Here is a 19,452-nt window from a genome sequence, read left to right on the forward strand (position 1 = left end):
CGGTAAAGGAGGAGAGCATATTTAAAAGAAGAAAAACTACCACAAGAGGACACAGTTTTAAATTAGAGGGGCAAAGGTTTAAAAGTAATATGAGGAAGTATTACTTTACTGAGAGAGTAGTGGATGCATGGAATAGCCTTCCTGCAAAAGTGGTAGCTGCAAATACAGTGGAGGAGTTTAAGCATGCATGGGATAGGCATAAGGCCATCCTTCATATAAGATAGGGCCAGGGGCTATTCATAGGATTCAGATATATTGGGCAGACTAGATGGGCCAAATGGTTCTTATCTGCCGACACATTCTATGTTTCTATGATTGGCCAATCTGGTGCCCAATATGGTACCCATTTGGACTTGAGAGGTTGTGTACAGTGATGGTCAGTTCGCAGTGTTCGCCAGCGAACACATGTGGGCTGCCATCTTTAGTAAGATAGACTCACCCGTCCGGCGATGCACAGGTAAGGCTACTTTCACACTAGCGTTTTTCTTTTCCAGCATAGAGTTCCGTCACAAGGGCTCTATACCGGAAAAGAACTGATCAGGTATATCCCCATGCATTCTGAATGGAGAGTAATGCGTTCAGTTTGCATCAGGATGTCTTCAGTTCAGTCATTTTGACTGATCAGGCAAAAGAGAAAACCGTAGCATGCTACGGTTTTATGTCTGGCGGAAAAAACTGAAGACCTGCCTGAATGCCGGATCCGGCTTTTTTCCCCATAGGAATGCATTAGTGCCGGATCCGGCATTCAGAATACCGGAATGCCGGATCCGTCCTTCCGGCCTGCGCATGCGCAGACCGGTAAAAATGTGAAAAAAAATACAAGACGGATCAGTCTGTCCGCATGACAAGCGGAGAGACGGATCCGTTCTTGCAATGCATTTGTGAGGTGGATCCGCATCCGGATCCGTCTCACAAATGCTTTCAGTCACATCAAAATCAGCGGATCCGGCTGGCAGTTCCGATGACACTGCCGCAAGTGTGAAAGTAGCCTAAGCCCTTACCTGTGCTGGTCTGAAATCAAATGCAGTTCCGAGAACAGCCCGATGAAGGCCCCCGGGGGCTGTTCTCGGAACTGCCTGCATTTGATTTCAGACCGGCTCGAGGCACAGGTAAGGGCTTACCTGTGCATCGCCGGACGGGTGAGTCTACCTTACTAAAGATGGCAGCCCGCATGCGTTCGCTTGCGAACACTGCGAACTGACCGTCACTGGTTGTGTATAGGGGGAGATTTATCAAACTGGTGTAAAGTAGAACTGGCTTAGTTGCCCCTCGCAACCAATCAGCTTCCACCTTTCATTTTTCACAGCTCCTTTGGAAAATGAAAGGTGGAATCTGATTGGTTGCTATGGGCAACTAAGCCACAAGCCAGTTCTACTTTACACCAATTTTGATACATTCCCCACTAGATCTGCATAACATGGAGTCCAGGGGCACTGACCACTTTCCTGTATAAGGCCTCCTGCACACTGTTTTTTCCCCCCGTTTACTGGCCGTTTTTTGCGTTCCGTATACGGAACCATTCATTTCAATTGTTCTGCAAAAAAAAACGGAATGTACTCCGTATGCATTCCGTATTTCCGTTTTGTTTAAAGATAGAACATGTCCTATTATTGCCCGCAAATCACGTTCCGTAGCTCCATTCAAGTAAATGGGTCCGCAAAAAAACGGAACACATACGGAAATGCATCCGTATGTCTTCCGTTTCCGTTCCGTTTTTTGCGGAACCATCTATTGAAAATGTTATGCCCATCCCAATTTTATCTATGTAATTACTGTATACTGTATATGCCATACGGAAAAACGGAACAGGAACGGAAACACAACGGAAACAAAAAACGGAACAACTGATCCGTGAAAAACGGACCGCAAAACACTGAAAAAAGCCATACGGTGGTGTGCAGGAGGCCTTAGGGTGAGGCATTTCTGCTGGGATCTTTTCACACACTAGAAACCTTTATGATGTGACTGGGTGACATATTACTGGGGCCTGTGCCATCTCTGCCTCTAGTTTCCTCTGCTGCCCAGTCCTTCCCCGCGCCTCCTCTATCTCTATTTATCACCGGCCACACCCATACGTCACCGAGCCGCTACGTGCTCCTCCGGACAGCAGGTGGCGTCTTAGAGCAGCTGAGCACAGACCAGGCGCCGCTTCTTTGTGTGTCTTGAAGTCTCCTCCTCCGTAGGGTCAAGCCTGGACATGAGGAAGGTCTCCTCACGCCTCCTGTGCTCGGTGCCGCCCGCACACTGACACCTCAGGGCTTTCTCAGAGGACACTGTCGCCCGCGGCAGCTCTTTGAAGACCCCGCTCCTCCTCAGGCTGCATTGCATTCACAGTCCCTGTCACCTTACTGGGGACTGAATGAAACTTCCTTTTCTCAGTACTTTCCCCCAGAGCGGCTCTTCGTGATTCTTCTTCACCACACTGCACATTGGAAAGATTTTTTTTAATTAGTCCCATTTTTGTTTTCTAGGCTTTCTTGTGTAGAGAACCTCCTCAGCCTGTTGCATAGGACATTAGCATCGTTTTTGGCAGAGGTGGAGTTGTGTTCTGTGTGACTGATTTGTTGCATATTTCATGTTCAGTATTTTATTTTTTTAGCTTTATTATGTTTTTACTTTAGTTGCCTTTTAATATAAATAGCAGTATTTTTTTTTCCTGCTCAGGTGGTACATTTTTTACACCGTTAGTATTTGCCGTTGCTGTATAGCTGCCATGTCTACGGCCGACGTGTTCCCTCCTCCGCCGGAGGTCTCTGCCGCCGCGCACGTCCCCTCTTTTCAGAAATATCAGGAAATGTACGAGAGATCGGTGCGAGAACCCAGCGGTGAGTGATGTCTTATGTTACCGTACAATCCGCGGGGTCCACAAAATCGGGGTTCTCTTTTAATGACCCCCTGTCTATTACTGTATGCCCCCTATTGGAGGGGTGGTGCTTGTGCATGGTCTACGCTGATATAAAAGTAATTCCCCAGAAAATCCCATTTTTACAGTATTACTAATAATTCAAATGAAGGGTTTAGTGTTAAAACCAGAACAGGTTTAGAAGCGACAGTATGTGGCAGAACCCTGCCCATAGTAGTCTATAGTCTGGGACCATCCATCCTTTATGTATAACTCATAGAGATAAAGCAGAGTCGAGTTTGTCACTTGACCGTTTTGCGCAGCCTTGTTTGTGCATTACGCCGGCTGATGAAATGAATCCTATGTGTTCTTATATTATATAGACCCCAGACTGCGCTGAACACACGCACGCATAGTTCATACATCTATGTGTTAATGTCTCTCTCCTGTCTACAGACATCTTTCACCTATTATGTATAAAATTGCTGCTTTCTTGAATCCGTGTTTTCCCTTAAACCTTGACATGGGCTCCTCAGAAGACAGCAGCCGCAAGTGACGTCACTTTTCCGAAGTGGTTTCAGTTTGCCCATAGAGGAGCGGCACGGGGGCAGATAAAGCACTCCAATTTTTTTTGACCGGAAAATAGGTTGTAGAATAGGATTGATTGCCAGCTCCTCTGCCAAGTTTCTTTTAGGTGTGTAAGACAGTAGAGAATCAGATATGGATCCCTCAGACAATCCTTCACGACTCTTGGTCAGAGTTCATGTAAACGCACACATCCTCCGCCTCCAGCCATGATACCAGAGGAGCCGTCCCCTCTTGGTAACTACTTGCATTCCCCATGTACTATTCTATTCTTAGGACTGTATTTTGTGCCATTCCTTTGATATTTCTATTAGAAGTTAATGAATGAATTGCTTGCAGGAAAGGTACAGATGGGTGTTACCAGTTGGGGGTGTGTCCCTGCACAGTCTGACACTGGCAGCGCTGATGGCACAGAGTCAGACACACCCGCTACTTGTAACACCTTTACTGCAGACTGCTGGCAGTTTAGAACCTTCTAGCAGGAATAATAGAGGAATGGCACAACATAGAGCCATAAGAAAAGAGGCTCCAGGATTGTTATTACATGGGGACATGTCTGGAGAGGGGACAGGTTATCTTTAAAAGGGTTTCCCCTTGAATAACTTGTATCACCTATCCATAGTATATGATCTCTGATGGACCGACCTCAGGACCCTATAGGGGGTCCACTGTGTGAATGGAGCTGTGGTGTGGATGTGTGACCATCTCTCCATTCACTTCAGCACTCCACGTTCTCCATCAGTCCCATAAAGGCCCTTGCACATGACCGTATACCCTCCAAGACATACGGTCCGTGAGCCCGCGGTGCTATTGTCCTACACTCATATGTCCCGCGGGTGACCCGACGTGCACAGTATCACAGTAACCTATGATGCTGTGCGCTCCAGTGCGCACGATCAATGCCGCTCCGGGACGTATGCCCCGCTCACGGACCTTATGTTTCGGATGGCATACGGTCGTGTGCAAGGGCCCTAAAAGTGAGTGGAGCAAGGGTCACACACATGCACACCACAGCTCCATTCACACTTTGGATTCAGAGGTCCCAGCGGTCAGACCCCCGGTGATCATACGTTTATCACCAATGAATTTTAGCACTGAGTGCATAAGGCTACTTTCACACTCGCATTGTTGCTTTCTGTTTGTGAGATCCGTTCAGGGCTCTCACAAGCGGTCCAAAACGGATCAGTTTTGCCCTAATTCATTCTGAATGGAAAAGGATCCGCCCAGAATTTATCAGTTTGCCTCCGTTCCGTCTCCATCCCACTCTCCTGCTTGCAGCGTTTTGGTGTCCGTCTGATGAAACTGAGCCAAACGGATCCGTCCTGACACGCAATGTAAGTCAATGGGGACGGATCCGTTTTCTATGACACAATCTGGCACAATAGAAAACGGATCCGTCCCCCATTGACTCTAAATGGTGTTCAACACGGATCCGTCTTGGCTATGTTACGGATAATACAAACGGATCCGTTCTAAACGGATGCAGACGGTTGTATTATCTGAACAGATCCATCTGTGCAGATATTTCACACAGAGAAGATACAGAAAGATTCAACCGATTCACGTTTATAAATTGAATCAAGCTAAGCATATAAAACGAACGTGACTTAAAAATACCTTTAATGTAAAAGTAATGGGTATTGGTACTGTAATGCCCTAGCCTATCCTCAGCCCAGGGTTGCCCCCTAGTGGTGGAGGTTCCCTGTCCCTGTGCCTAATCCTAGAGTATCCCTGTTAAAACCCTGTAGAAGGGGAACATTTACAAACAAACAAATTCGGATAAAGAAAAAAAGGATAATACATAAATATAAGGATACTGTCTGGTGTACCACAGAGAATCATACACCAACACTTCCTTAAACGAAAAACCCCTACGCGTTTCACCTAAGGCAAGGATCATTAGGGGGTGAGAAGGATAGCACAGTAATGAAAAATTGATAATATAGATTTTTACTTAGCTCCCCGTCCGGATACACGGAAACATTGGTCTTGGCTGAGGATAGGCTAGGGCATTACAGGGATAGCATCCCCTGTGGTCCCCTGACCATCCTCTTCTTTTGATTTATCTTTTTCCCGTTGCCATATCATTATTATTATACATCTCCCCTGGAGGATTACATCACGTATTGTTAGCTATTTGGTACCGTTGTACCAATACCCATTACTTTTACATTAAAGGTATTTTTAAGTCACGTCCATCTGTGTAGATCCATCACGGAGCCGCACCAAACGCGAGTGTGAAAGTAGCCTTAGCTGCAGATCTTATTTATCAATGTGTTACTGTGAATATCGGCAGCACCGGCAGTGTTTTATTACAAGGAGGGGTAGCTCAGCACTTGCCATATTGCAACATGCGTATCCTTCAAGACTCCAGTTATTGATGCCAAAACACTGATCACCGTCAGACCGGGCCATTCTGCCTCCAGGTCAGGCTGCCGCAAATGTGCGTGTCATAAGACCTTGTCATAAAGGTGGAACCAGTTCAAGGGCATCTCAGCCGAAACAATTCAAGTTGGACTATGTCCAGACTTAAAGAGGACCCGTCACCTCTCCTGACACGTTGTAGCAACTGCTTGCATATGCTATGTAATAAAAATTCTGGAGCATCTATTCCTATGCCTGTGTTGTGCCATTCCTTTATTATTCCTACTAGAAATGAATTGCTAGTGGTTTACAATGACGTACCAGATGTGTCCCTGCACAGTCTGACACTGACAGTACTGATAGGGTAATTTTTAGATTGTGCAGGAACACCCCTCTGGACTTTCATTGCAAACTGCTAGCAATTCATCTATAACTTCTAGCAGGAATAAGAAAGGAATGGCACAACCTGGAGACTTAAGAATAGATGCTCCAGAATTGTTATTACCAGGGGGATGAAAGCAGTTACTAAAGCAGACATGACAGGAGAGGGGACAGCTCCTCTTTAAAGGGATTGTATGTTTTTGCCAGTCCTACCCAGAACCATATGCTGCAATTTTAGGCACGGTACATGGACAAGAGTGGCATGATTTCTGGGGGAAAAACACAGACAACCCTTGGAAGTATTGTAGAGACCTCTACCCCATGACAGGACCTTGAAGATCAGTGGTCACCAGTAATGGGTACAGATTATCCATATTTTCCTTCAGGAGAAATCCGAACCATCAGTCCCAGGATTATTTTCTTCAGCCTCATGTACAGTGCAGTCTTATTTAAATCCGCTTTCACTGGTGACTAGATATATGGCACCATTCATTGAAGAGAAAGCCCCCGAGATTGTCCGCAGCCTTTATACATAACTGTGTCCTGCTGGCTTACAAACTGCAGTTTTGTACCCTATCCTAATCCAGGTACATATTCTGCTGTGTGTGAACAAGGTCTAAAGCTTGGGCCTTTTGCACATGGCTGATTATGGATGTAAGCTGTACAGATGTTTAGTATGGCTCTCGGAGCCCACTGCTCATACTGTGCAGCACTGCATCTTCTTCTTGATGGACAGGGCCAGGTTCCTGCGTAGTCAGATCATCTGACCCTGTCAATCAAGAAGGAGACGGAGCGGCTGACAGAGGAAGCAGGAGGAGCGAGAGTGCACCGCGTGGCTTGGGCCTGCCCTCTGTGCACTTAACTGCTCATGTGCATATTGATTCTCCAGAATGAAGCAACTGATCACTAAGTGAAAGGTTATGATTGCAATAAGATGAGCTAGTCCTGCAATGCATTGTGCCTGGTTTATCAGATAATTTCCAGGTGACAGACTCCCTTTAAAGGGGTTGTCCACCTTTTGAAACCCTTTTGCGCAGCTCCCTGTCAGTCAGACTTACCACCTCTCTGACATCCAGTTCTGGTTCCTTCGGTTCCCTGTTTGTCAACTTCCGGAGTGGATGGGGCATCACTTGTGCTGCTACAGCCAATGGCTGTCCACAGCGGTGACATGTCCCCCAAGAGGCACAGAACCCAGTGAGATGCCACTTAGGGGACACATCACCGCTGTGGCCAGTCATTGGCTGCAGAGATACACGTCACAGAAGTGGACAAGCAGGTGACTGGAGCACAGTGGATCGAAGGAGCCATAACCAAGTGACAGCGAGCAGGGAAGTATTCTTCTCAGGCTGGCAGAGGAAGGGGGTGCCCAAAAAGTTTTTTAAAGGTGGACAACCTCTTTAATGTTGTCATTTAGATATATTCGAGCAGTAGAAAATGAGTTTAAAAGTGGCCATTTCTTTTTAAAATGTAATGTTAAATGGAAATACTCTTATTTAGTCATTCAGATCTCTGATTTTCAGCGTGCACTTTTTACTACTTTTTGCAGAGTTTTGGGGGGAAATTGCAGAAGATTTCTACTGGAGAGTGGCTCCTGCTCAGCCGCATTTGAAATACAACTTTGATGTCACTAAGGGAAAGATCTATATTCAATGGATGAAAGGAGCTGTCACCAATATATGTTACAACGTCCTTGATAGAAATGTCCGAGAGAAGAAGCTGGGGGATAAAGTGGCCTTTTATTGGTAAGTTGTATTGTGGGGTGTGAGATATACCTGGGCTTTCAATAATCACTTCCTATTGAATAACAGCAAGCAGAGATCTTGAAAACTGCTAGGAATTGATTCAGTATGTTGGTAAAAAAAAAAGCATTTATTTGCTGAAATCAGAATACTTCTTAATAGCTGCGGCCGACAGAGCATCCAGACCGTCCTACACACAGAAAATTGTAAGTTCTTGTCATTGATCTCTTTGATCTTCACTATCCTTGCACGGTAACCCCGTCTGCTCTCGGGTTGTTTTCTGTTCAAAAATATCCAAATTAAAGCCTGTGATTCAGTGCAACACAATAAATCATGAAAATCCTAGCAGGAGAATCCTTTTTGCTGCCGTGTAGCAGTAGAATTGAATCTGCTGATCAGATACAGTATATCAGTCATCCTAATAGGGTTTGCTGGTAATTTATCATTTTATCATAATCCGTCAACAATCAGTGACACAGAGTCTGCAGGCACCCAGCGGTAATGGCCCTATGGAGATACATGTTCTCCAGAGCTCTGAAAGATGGTAGCATGTTAATGACGCTGCCGTAGCCAAATTACACTCCTCTTCATTAGGAAATAACATTAGACATAGCTCATTGGATTCACTTATATGTTTGTACCCAACATCTGTTTATTGTCATCAGAGGATGAATTCACTAGTGTGTTACCAGCCGAGATTACAAGATGATGGTCTGGTACGCATGGGGTGAAAGATTAGTTGTTACATCACTGCTTGCAAAATGAAATGCAGACAATTAAAGAGTTAAAATCATCTATGGAGACCTGAAAGTTGTTCTGGATATTATAATCATTATCTGTACAGCACCAATGTATTCCAAAGTAACAAGCAAGTAAAATGATAGTTGTGTTATATGGTGACAGTCAAAAAGTATTTTTCGCTCTATAAGACTGCCCTAGGTTCTATGGAACTATATCAGTAAGGCTGGGTTCACACGAGCGTGTCCGGATTAGTTCCGGATGCGTCCCGGTGTGTTGCGGCAAACCCGCGCGAGTAGGAATGCAATTGCAGTCAGTTTTGACTGCGATTGCGTTCCGATGTTCAGTTTTTATCGTGCGTGTGCAATGTGTTTTGCACGCGTGTGATAAAAAACCGACTGTGGTACCCAGACCCGAACTTCTTCACAGAAGTTCAGGTTTGGGTTCGGTGTTCTGTAGATGTTATTATTTTCCCTTATAACATGGTTATAAGGGAAAATAATAGCATTCTGAAAACAGAATGCATAGTAAGTGATCAGTTGAGGGTTAAAAAAAATTAAAAAAATTAACTCACCTTCTCCGTTTGTTCGCGTAAATCCCGGTCTCTTCTTTACTTCTCAAAAGATGAACTATGGGCTAAAGGACCTTTGGTGACGTCAGATCACATGCTCCAATTACATGGTCCATCACCGCGGTGATGGACCCTGTGATTGGAGCATGTGATCTGACGTCACCAAAGGTCCTTTAGCCCATAGTTCATCTTTTTAAAGAACTAAAGACCGGGAGAACTACGCGAACAAGAGGACAAGGTGAGTTAATTTTTTTTATTTTTTAACCCTCAATTGATCACCTACTAAGCATTCTGTATTCAGAATGCTATTATTTTCCCTTATAACCATGTTATAAGGGAAAATAATACAGTGTATAGACAGTCACCTAGCAACCGTGCGTGAAAATCGCACCGCATCCGCACTTGCTTGCGGATGCATGCGATTTTCACGCAACCCCATTCACTTCTATGGGGCCTGCGTTGCGTGAAAAACGCAGAATATAGAACATGCTGCGATTTTCACGCAACGCATAATTGATGCGTGAAAATCATCGCTCATCTGAACAGCCCCATTGAAATGAATGGGTCCAGATTCAGTGCGGGTGCAATGCGTTCACCTACCGCATTGCACCCGCGCGGAAATCTCGCCCGTGTGAACGCAGCCTAATACATTCTGAGATTCGTGTGTCCAGGATGCTGCTGCCTTCCCTCTGCAAATTGCCATATATGTGCTTTCCTGCCTATCTATAGCCAATTCTTCAATTCTTTCCATCTCTCTTCACACACCCTCTTGTTGCACTCTCTAAAACTAAGACAATGGTGGGGGAGATGAGAGAGCCGCCAGAAACAAGAGCAGCGCTCCGATGGATTTATTCCAGACTCCGCAGCACCAGCAGTTAGGTGAAGGATTTGCACACACTCTGCCGAAGCAAAGTGGCAGGAAATGGTTAATGAAGGCTATTTAGAAAGTTGCTTCATTTTGCATCTAGGCAAAGGTGTCCATAGCCTTTAAAGGCTGTTCCCATCACAGTAAGTTATTGTAGATCACTATGAGTTTATTGGCTAAATGGTGGGGACTGTTTCTTGAACTGTTATGTTAACATTCTAGATTTATTGCAAACATTTCTGCAACATAAGGCTACATGCACACGAATGTTGTTTGTTTCCGTGTCCGTTCATTTTTTTTTTGCGGATAGGATGCGTACCCATTCATTTAAATGGGTCAGCAAAAATTGCGGACCGCACACCGTGTGCTGTCCACATCAGTATGTCCGCCAAAAAAATAAGAACATGTCCTATTCTTGTCCGTTTTAGGCATTGTTACAATGGATCCACAAAAAAGGATGGCATATGTTTTTTTGGTTTTTTTTGCGGACTGCAAAACCCACATACGGTCGTGTGCATGTAGCCTAAAACCCATTATATAAATATGCATAGGGTTTGTTTGTGCAGCATATGCATAAATTACTGAAAGAAACATTCAGATAAATGGGTGATTTGCACAAATTTCCACAACAAATCTGCCACTTGCGAATATTCACTTATTGTGATGGGATACCCCTGTAATTTTTTTTGTGCTTGATGACAGCTAATACCACTAAGTGAAGGTTTTCCTTTTGTAAATGTGGTGTCCTTCCTCTGCCTCAGATTTTAATGAACAAGCAGCCATTGATTAAAAGGCTCTAAACGGAACCTGCCAGGTGAATTCTTCTGCTGCCACTGAGCAGGATTTGATAGAGGAAGAGAAGCTGAGATCTGGGATGTATAGGTGTATATGATTTGGAGTAAACTAAAAGTCAGAAGTAGAGTAAATCCTTAAAGGGAATGTGTCATCAGAAAATGACCTGCTGTTTAAATCACTTTTTTATGTTTAACGTATTTTTAAATCATTTTTTATGTTTTTAATTTTCCATTTCACTTTTTATATTTAAACTAAAACAAAAAATCCTGCAGTTTTTGCACTGGCCACTATGTCTAATAATTGGAGCCACTTCTTGGTTTGTACAGATCACTGACTGCAGTTATATATCATTCTAAACCTGCCTATAATGAGATCACCTCTGTGTATAGATAAGACAGGATCCTCCATTAACAAGCTCCTCTATTCTTCCCTAGTGCAATGACCTCTGCACAGGTCACAGAACCTGCCTAGAAAACTCTCCCATAGAAGTCAACGAGGTCCCCTCCTCACCATTGTGTCTATGAACCATGTGGCTGCCGTAAAGCAATTTTTTTAATGCTGTTAAGATGGCCGCCTCCATAATCGTGTTCAGGAAATAAAATAAAATAATCTACAATCAGAAAATAAAAACAGATTATAAAAAATGAGACGTGTTACTATCTGGTTTTAACTGTCAGATAAAATTTTTGGGGACACATTTCCTTTAAAGGACTCCTGGAAGAGACCTTGAGAGTCCTGATTACACCGCCCACATAGGATGGTGTTTACAGCCTTCTGTGTTTGTACACTGATGGTCATTGTGTGTGGGAGAGGTCAGGAGGACTCTCACTGTTGTTGCTAGGAGTCCTGTCGGGATTTATTCTGCCTTTTCTCCGAAATCGTGTCATGTAAACCTGTATATGTATGTGTGATATATCGCAGAGCTCAGCTATTCTCCCTCTATCATTTTCTGCCATCAGAGTGGGCAGCAGATGTCTGGAGGCAGGTTCCCTTCAAGCAGTGATGTGTTAGTGACTGGATTATACACAGAAGTCTGTTTTCTCTGCTGTGGTAGATATTTACATGACAACATTATGGTATAAAAGAAACGAGAAAATGTATGCCACAGGGCTGTACACCTTGTACTTTAGTGAAAACCTGTAGTACTAGACATAATATACTATTGTGTATTCTCACAAGTGCAGTCCTGATCTTTTCAGGCAGAACAGGAGGAAATCACGTGATCTGTTTGCATAATACTTTTAGTATTTGAAAAAGTATACATATGTTTTAAACATACACAAATGTACTAAAAGCATAGGCAGGATTCCTTACTGATGATTTATGGCGCTGTTATGTCTCATACCATTGCCTTGGGTGTATTTTTTTAACCTTTTATGTTTGTACTTAAACATATTTTTATAAATAAATCTATAATTCCAGGAAGCAGGACTGCACCACTGTGAGCTCATGTCGTGTGTTTTGATTATTAGTTTATTTATTAACCCCTTCCCAACCAGCGCCGTAATAGTACAGCGCTGTGGGAAGTGACGTCCTAACCAGCGCCGATGGGGGGGGGGGGGGGTGCCGGAGCTGCGCCCGCCCGATCAGCTGCAGGGGACTGGCTGTTCCCGTTAGCCGGACCCCTGCTGTATGCGTCGGCATTGGTGAATTAATGCCGGCACATTAACCCCCACTATGCCGCAGTCAGGGCTGACCGCACGTGTGTGGAGGGAGGGAGTTCGCTCCCCGTCCCCATCGGGTCCTGTGCTGCAGTGATGGGCAACCAATGGCTGGGACGGCAGCCCGATGCCTTCCTTAGGCATCGTGGCTGCCTTGCCTGTTAGCTTGTGAGATCCAGCACCCTGGATCTCGCAGGCAGGAAGGCTGTAAGTGTATTACAGTGGTAATACACTTACAGCTTATGCATTACAATACAGAAGTATTGTAATGCATTGTACAGGGGATCAGATCCCAAAAAGTTGTGTGGAAAAAAAAAAAAAAAAGTTAAAATAAAGTTTTGCATAATTAAAAAAAGCGTTCTTTTCCCATAATTAAGTAATAATTATTTTTTTTTAAATAGGAAAAAAAAGAAAAGTATACATATTATTAGGTATTGTTGCGTCCATATCGACTGCCTCTATAAAAATATCACATGATCCACCCTGTCAGGTGAATGCAGTAAAAAAAACAAAAAAAAAAAACGCAACAAAACAGTGCCAAAACAGCAATTTTTTTTGTCACCTCCCCTCACAAAAAGTTTAATACCAAGCGATCAAAAAGGCGTATATACCCCAAAATGGAACCAATCAAACCGTCATCTCATCCCGCAAAAAATGAGACCCTACCTTAGACTATTGTCCAAAAAATATTTAAAAAATAGGACGGTCAGAAAATGGTAACACAAAAAAACAAGATTTCATTCTGTTCAAAAATGCATTTACTGTGTAAAACATACCCAATATATCTATTATTTTTATTTTTGTTATCGCTGCGTCAGTAACAACTTGCTCTATAGAAATATCACATTATATGCCCCTGCAGGTGAATACTGTAAAAAAAAATTTTTTTTAACTACGCCTAAATTTTTAACTCATTTTAAACTACACCAAAATAGCCTTTTTTTTACCTTGCCTCACAAAAAGTGTAATGCCAAGTGATCAAAAACTCTTATGTACCCTAAAATTGTACCAATGAAAAGGTCACCTCATCCTGCAAAAAATGAGCCCCCACATAAGACAATTACTCAAAAAATAAAATAAAAGCCAATGGCGTCCATAAACCAATCCATCAAAGTCTGCGCTCCTTCCTTTCTGAGTCCTGCCATGTGCCCCCACAGCAGTTTACCACCACATATGGGGTGTTGCCGTATTCAGGAGAAAATAGGTAACACATTTTTGGTGCTTTTTCCCCTGTTACCCCTTGTGAAAATGAAAAATTTGGGGCTAAAGCAACATTTTATTGGAAGAAACAAAACTTTTCATTTTCACAACCAAGTGTTTTCAAATTCCATATAACGCTTAGGTCAAAGTGCTCAGTACCCCCCTTAATATATTCTTTGAAGGGTATAGTTTTCAAAATGGGGTCACTTATTAGGGTTTCCACTGTAGGGGTACGTCAGGGTCTCTTCAAATACAAAATGGTGCCCAAAAAACATTCTAGCAAAATCTGCCTCCAAAAACCATATGGCGCTCCTTTCCTGCTGACCACTGCCGCATGCCCCGACAGCACTTTACTACCACATATATTTCTGTAAACTGCAAAATCAGAGTAATATACACTGCTCAAAAAAATAAAGGGAACACTTAAACAACACAATGTAACTCCAAGTCAATCACACTTCTGTGAAATCAAAGTGACAATCAATTTCACATGCTGTTGTGCAAATGGGATAGACAACAGGTGGAAATTATAGGCAATTAGCAAACACCCCCAATAAATGAGTGGTTCTGCAGGTGGTAACCACAGACCACTTCTCAGCTCCTATGCTTCCTGGCTGATGTTTTGGTTACTTTTGAATGCTGGCGGTGCTTTCACTCTAGTGGTAGCATGAGACGGAGTCTACAACCCACACAAGTGGCTCAGGTAGTGCAGCTTAGGCTACTTTCACACCTGCGTTCAGGTGTCCGCTCGTGAGCTCCGTTTGAAGGGGCTCACGAGCGGTCCTGAACGCAGCCGTCCGGCCCCAATGCATTCTCAGTGGAGGCGGATCCACTGAGAATGCATCCGCCTGCCAGCGCTCAGCCTCCGCTCCGCTCAGTGAGCGGACACCTGAACGCTGCTTGCAGCGTTCGGGTGTCCGCCTGGCCGTGCGGAGGCGAGCGGATCCGTCCAGACTTATAATGGAAGTCAATGGGGACGGATCCGCTTGAAGATGACACCATATGGCTCAATCTTCAAGCGGATCCGTTCCCCTTTGACTTTCAATGTAAAGTCTGAACGGATCCGCTCAGGCTACTTTCAGACTTCGAAAATTTTCTAAGTAATAATGCAGACGGATCCGTTCTGAACGGATGCAAACGTCTGCATTATCGGAGCGGATCCGTCTGATGAAACATCCGAACGCTAGTGTGACAGTAGCCTTATCCAGGATGGCACATCAATGCGAGCTGTGGCAAGAAGGTTTGCTGTGTCTGTCAGCGTAGTGTCCAGAGCATGGAGGCGCTACCAGGAGACAGGCCAGTACATCAGGAGACGTGGAGGAGGCCGTAGGAGGGCAACAACCCAGCAGCAGGACCGCTACCTCCGCCTTTGTGCAAGGAGGAACAGGAGGAGCACTGCCAGAGCCCTGCAAAATGACCTCCAGCAAACCACAAATGTGCATGTGTCTGCTCAAATGGTCAGAAACAGACTCCATGAGGGTGATATGAGGGCCCGACGTCCATAGGTGGGGGTTGTGCTTACAGCCCAACACCGTGCAGGACGTTTGGCATTTGCCAGAGAACACCAAGATTGGCAAATTCGCCACTGGCGCCCTGTGCTCTTCACAGATGAAAGCAGGTTCACACTGAGCACATGTGAAAGACGTGACAGAGTCTGGAGACGCCGTGGAGAACGTTCTGCTGCCTGCAACATCCTCCAGCATGACCGGTTTGGCATTGAGTAAGTAATGGTGTGGGGTGGCATTTCTTTGGAGGGCCGCACAGCCCTCCATGTGCTCGCCAGAGGTAGCCTGACTGCCATTAGGTACCGAGATGAGATCCTCAGACCCCTTGTGAGACCATATGCTGGTGCGGTTGGCCCTGGGTTCCTCCTAATGCAAGACAATGCTAGACCTCATGTGGCTGGAGTGTGTCAGCAGTTCCTGCAAGACGAAGGCGTTGATGCTATGGACTGGCCCGCCTGTTCCCCAGACCTGAATCCAATTGAGCACATCTGGGACATCATGTCTCGCTCTATCCACCAACGTCACGTTGCACCACAGACTGTCCAGGAGTTGGCAGATGCTTTAGTCCAGGTCTGGGAGGAGATCCCTCAGGAGACCGTCCGCCACCTCATCAGGAGCATGCACAGGTGTTGTAGGGAGGTCATACAGGCACGTGGAGGCCACACACACTACTGAGCCTCATTTTGACTTGTTTTAAGGACATTACATCAAAGTTTGATCAGCCTGTAGTGTGTTTTTCCACTTTAATTTTGAGTGTGACTCCAAATCCAGACCTCCATGGGTTGAAAAATTTGATTTTCATTTTTGTGTGATTTTGTTGTCAGCACATTCAACTATGTAAAGAACAAAGTATTTCAGAAGAATATTTAATTAATTCAGATCTAGGATGTGTTATTTTTGTGTTCCCTTTATTTTTTTGAGCAGTGTATATTGAGGTTTAGTTTGCTGTTGACCCTTGCTGTGTTGCAAAAAAATATTGATTTAGCATGAAAAATCTGCATTAAAATTTTTTTTTTTTTTACATTTCGCCTCCATTTTCCTTTAATTCTTGTGGAACACCTAAAGGGTTAACAAAGTTGTAACATCAGTTTTGAATAATTTGAGGGGTGTAGTTTCTAAAATGGGGTCATTTATGGGTGGTTTCCATTATGTAAGCCCCTCAAAATCACTTTATATCTGAATTGGTGCTTAAAAAAAAAGTGGTTTTGGAAATTTTGTTGAAAATTTTAAAATTGCTTCTAAACTTCTAAGCCTTCCCCTAAAAAAATAAAAGGACATTTACAAAATAATGCCAACATAAAGCAGACTGCAGACATATGGGGAATGATGACTAATAACTATTTTATGAGGCATTATCTGTTTAAAAAGTAGAGAAATTAAAATGTTTTGGGGTAAATTTGGGATTTTTTTTAAATAAACTCAAATTTACCACTGTTGTGAAGTACAATGTATCATGAGAAAACAGTCTCAGAATGGTCTGGATAAGTAAAAGCGTTCCAAAGTTAATACCACGTATAGTGACACATGTCAGATTTGCAATAAAGGACATGGGCAGGAAGGTGAAAACTGGACTGGGGTAGAAAGGGTTAATGTATATAATTTATATCTACATAACAAACTAGCGATCAAAACAAGAAAATATAATAAATGACATAAGCTCATAGACTGGTGCAGAAGGAAAGAAGCCCCACCACCACAAAGTATGAGGCAAAGGGGAAAGGTAGAAACTGCTTAAAGAGACAGGGCTTTACTCCTTTGAGGGTGCTAGTTGTTGGAAGACATATAACCTGTGACGGAGCAAGCAGAGAGTTAGAGGAACATGGGGAGCCGTGGATTTAAGTAGAATTTAGGATGTATTGAAGGGGTGAAAGAATTTTGGAAAAAAGGCTGTAGAGAGCATGTTGCAGTAGTCTAGGTGGAATATGATGAGGGCATTAACTGGCCTTATGGTTGACTTGTGCGTGTAATATATATATATATATATATATATATATATATATAACTGAAGTGTTTTGTGACCAGAAAGGAACAAAATAAGTATCACACTTGGGTACCTTGGGTCAACTAGTGAAAATGATGGTGTCCACAAAGTCTGCTTCAAGTGGAGTTGTCTTCTGCTGGATCTTTAGGGTCTGATTGTAGTAGGGCCCAATTATTGTCTCAGAACCTGACCTCTCTGGAGGCTCTCCTCTGGGACATTGGTTCACACAGTTAAACAAACCTGAGTCTTAATTCTAATTCTTGCACACCTGTAGTAGTACTGTATAAGTTGACTGGAAAGATGCATTAAAGGGGTTGTGTCACTTTAGCAAATGGCATTTATCATGTAGAGTAAGTTACAAACCACTTGCTAATGTATTGCTATTAACCATATAGCTTCCTTCACTGGCTGGATTCATTTTTCTATCTTATTATATGCTGCTTGTTTCCATGGTTACAACCATCCTGTAATCAAGCAGCGGCGGCCATGCTTGTACACTATGGAAAAAAGCACCAGCCTATGTGAGCTCCCATGGTCTCAGCTGCCAGAGAGGCCAGAACTTTTTACTATAGTGTGCAAGCATGACCACCATTGCTGGATTGTAGGGTGGACGTAACCATGGAAACGAGCAGTGTATAATGTGATGAAAAAATTTAATCCAGGCAGCGAAGGAAGCAATATGGACAATCACAGTACAATAGTAAGTGCCTTTCATTAACTTTCTCTACATAATGCCACTTGCTGAAGTGACAAAAAACCATTTAAATATTCTGTCTAATGACAAGCTGTGATTGGAATTGCAGTAGGTAACAGACTGAGACTCGTGTTGCCAATTTGATATGATAGATGGTCGGCGGCCACTTTAAGTTTATAGTTTCTTTTGTACAGTACTTGTTTGAGGGTACAGACCAGATTTGTCGCTTTAAATATAAAATATCTTTCACTTTCTTCAAGGGAAGGAAATGAACCAGAAGACTCAACGTCCATCACTTATGTCGAACTCCTGAAGAAGGTGTGCCAGTTTGCCAATGTTTTACGTGACCAAGGTATTCAGCTAGTTTTGTCATTTCTTTGTGCCAATCGGCAATACTTGCATAATGCTAATATTGTGTATGTGTAATAAAATCATAAGTGTACCTGAGTTTAAAAAAAAAAAAGTTTGCATAATTGTTGTGCTTCTTTGTGCAATCATAACTATAAAGGAACAGTTTTTTTTGTTTTTTTTTTGTTTCCCTAATATCTTTTTCAGCCTAATTTGTCCCCCCTTTAACTGCATAGGTAGATGCATTTCTCTCACAAGCAGGGGCATCTCCCTTCTGTAAATCTGCCAGCACTGTACTGCTGTGCTGTCCTTTCCCTTAATTCCCACGATGTTTGTTTTCAGCGCCTGATCTCACAGAACCGATAAGGGGGATGATCACACTTACATGATCATTATTTGAAGCAGTGTAGAAGCAAAACTTTTATCAGGCTCAGAATGTCAGCTAGCATTTACACACCCGCACACCCCCATTTCCTGTGAGCTGTCATCTTCTTTTTTTTAAATAAAATGATTTCAGGATTTTGATAGTTACACCATTCTCTATTAAATGAAATTAAATTGTGTGAAAGTACAGTGACTAACGCTATTTCACAACTGGAATCCATAATCATGTAAAAAATACAGCCATTAGCCAACCTAAGTCCTTAATCGCCATAATAAGAAAGGTGGCCATTCACTTAAAGAAGACCTTTCATCAGTTTTGACATACCATAATTAGGCTATTTACTGTTTATTGTAGGGCGGCCCCCACTGATGCCATGGGTGTTTTTTTTTGTTTTTTTTTAAAAAGCCCTCCATCCCCCGTTCGTCCGCTGTGGCCCCCCGATGATTTGGTGCGCTGTATTATAATGAGCAGTATAGGCGTCTCCTTCTCCCTGGCTGTGAGCGTGATCCAATCAGAGCGGACCGCTCGCAGCCAGGGAGAAGTAATCTCGCAAGAACTTGAGCTTCTTCTCCCTGGCTGTGAGCGGTCTGCTCTGATTGGATCGCAGATGACTGCGTCTCCTCCCCATTGCGAGTATACTGCTCATTATAATACAGTGCGCCAAATCATTGGGGGGGCCACAGCGGACGAACCGGGGGAGGAGCGGGGGTCGGTTGAAAAAAAACAAAAAAACAACCATGGTATCAGTGGGGGCTGCCCTACAAGGTAATACCAAAATTAGCCTATGTCAAAACTGAT

General features: G+C 43.6%; 1 protein-coding gene across 4 annotated transcripts in view; it reads left to right on the plus strand.

Moving 5' to 3' along the window:
• The first annotated feature begins 2,140 nt into the window (after positions 1 to 2,140).
• Positions 2,141 to 19,452, plus strand: part of ACSS2 (acyl-CoA synthetase short chain family member 2) — an 83,871-nt gene continuing 66,559 nt past the window's right edge. For 2 of the 4 annotated variants that reach the window (XM_040434940.1, XM_040434944.1), the window contains exons 1-3: positions 2,141 to 2,825; positions 7,719 to 7,914; positions 18,182 to 18,273. In XM_040434940.1, coding sequence (XP_040290874.1) covers positions 2,714 to 2,825; positions 7,719 to 7,914; positions 18,182 to 18,273 — 400 coding nt within the window. In that variant the 5' untranslated portion in view covers positions 2,141 to 2,713. The remainder of the gene's footprint in view (positions 2,826 to 7,718; positions 7,915 to 18,181; positions 18,274 to 19,452) is intronic. The other 2 variants (XM_040434942.1, XM_040434941.1) reach the window with 2 other exon arrangements.

This window comes from Bufo bufo, chromosome 6, assembly GCF_905171765.1.
Source record: "Bufo bufo chromosome 6, aBufBuf1.1, whole genome shotgun sequence".
NCBI lineage: Eukaryota > Metazoa > Chordata > Amphibia > Anura > Bufonidae > Bufo > Bufo bufo.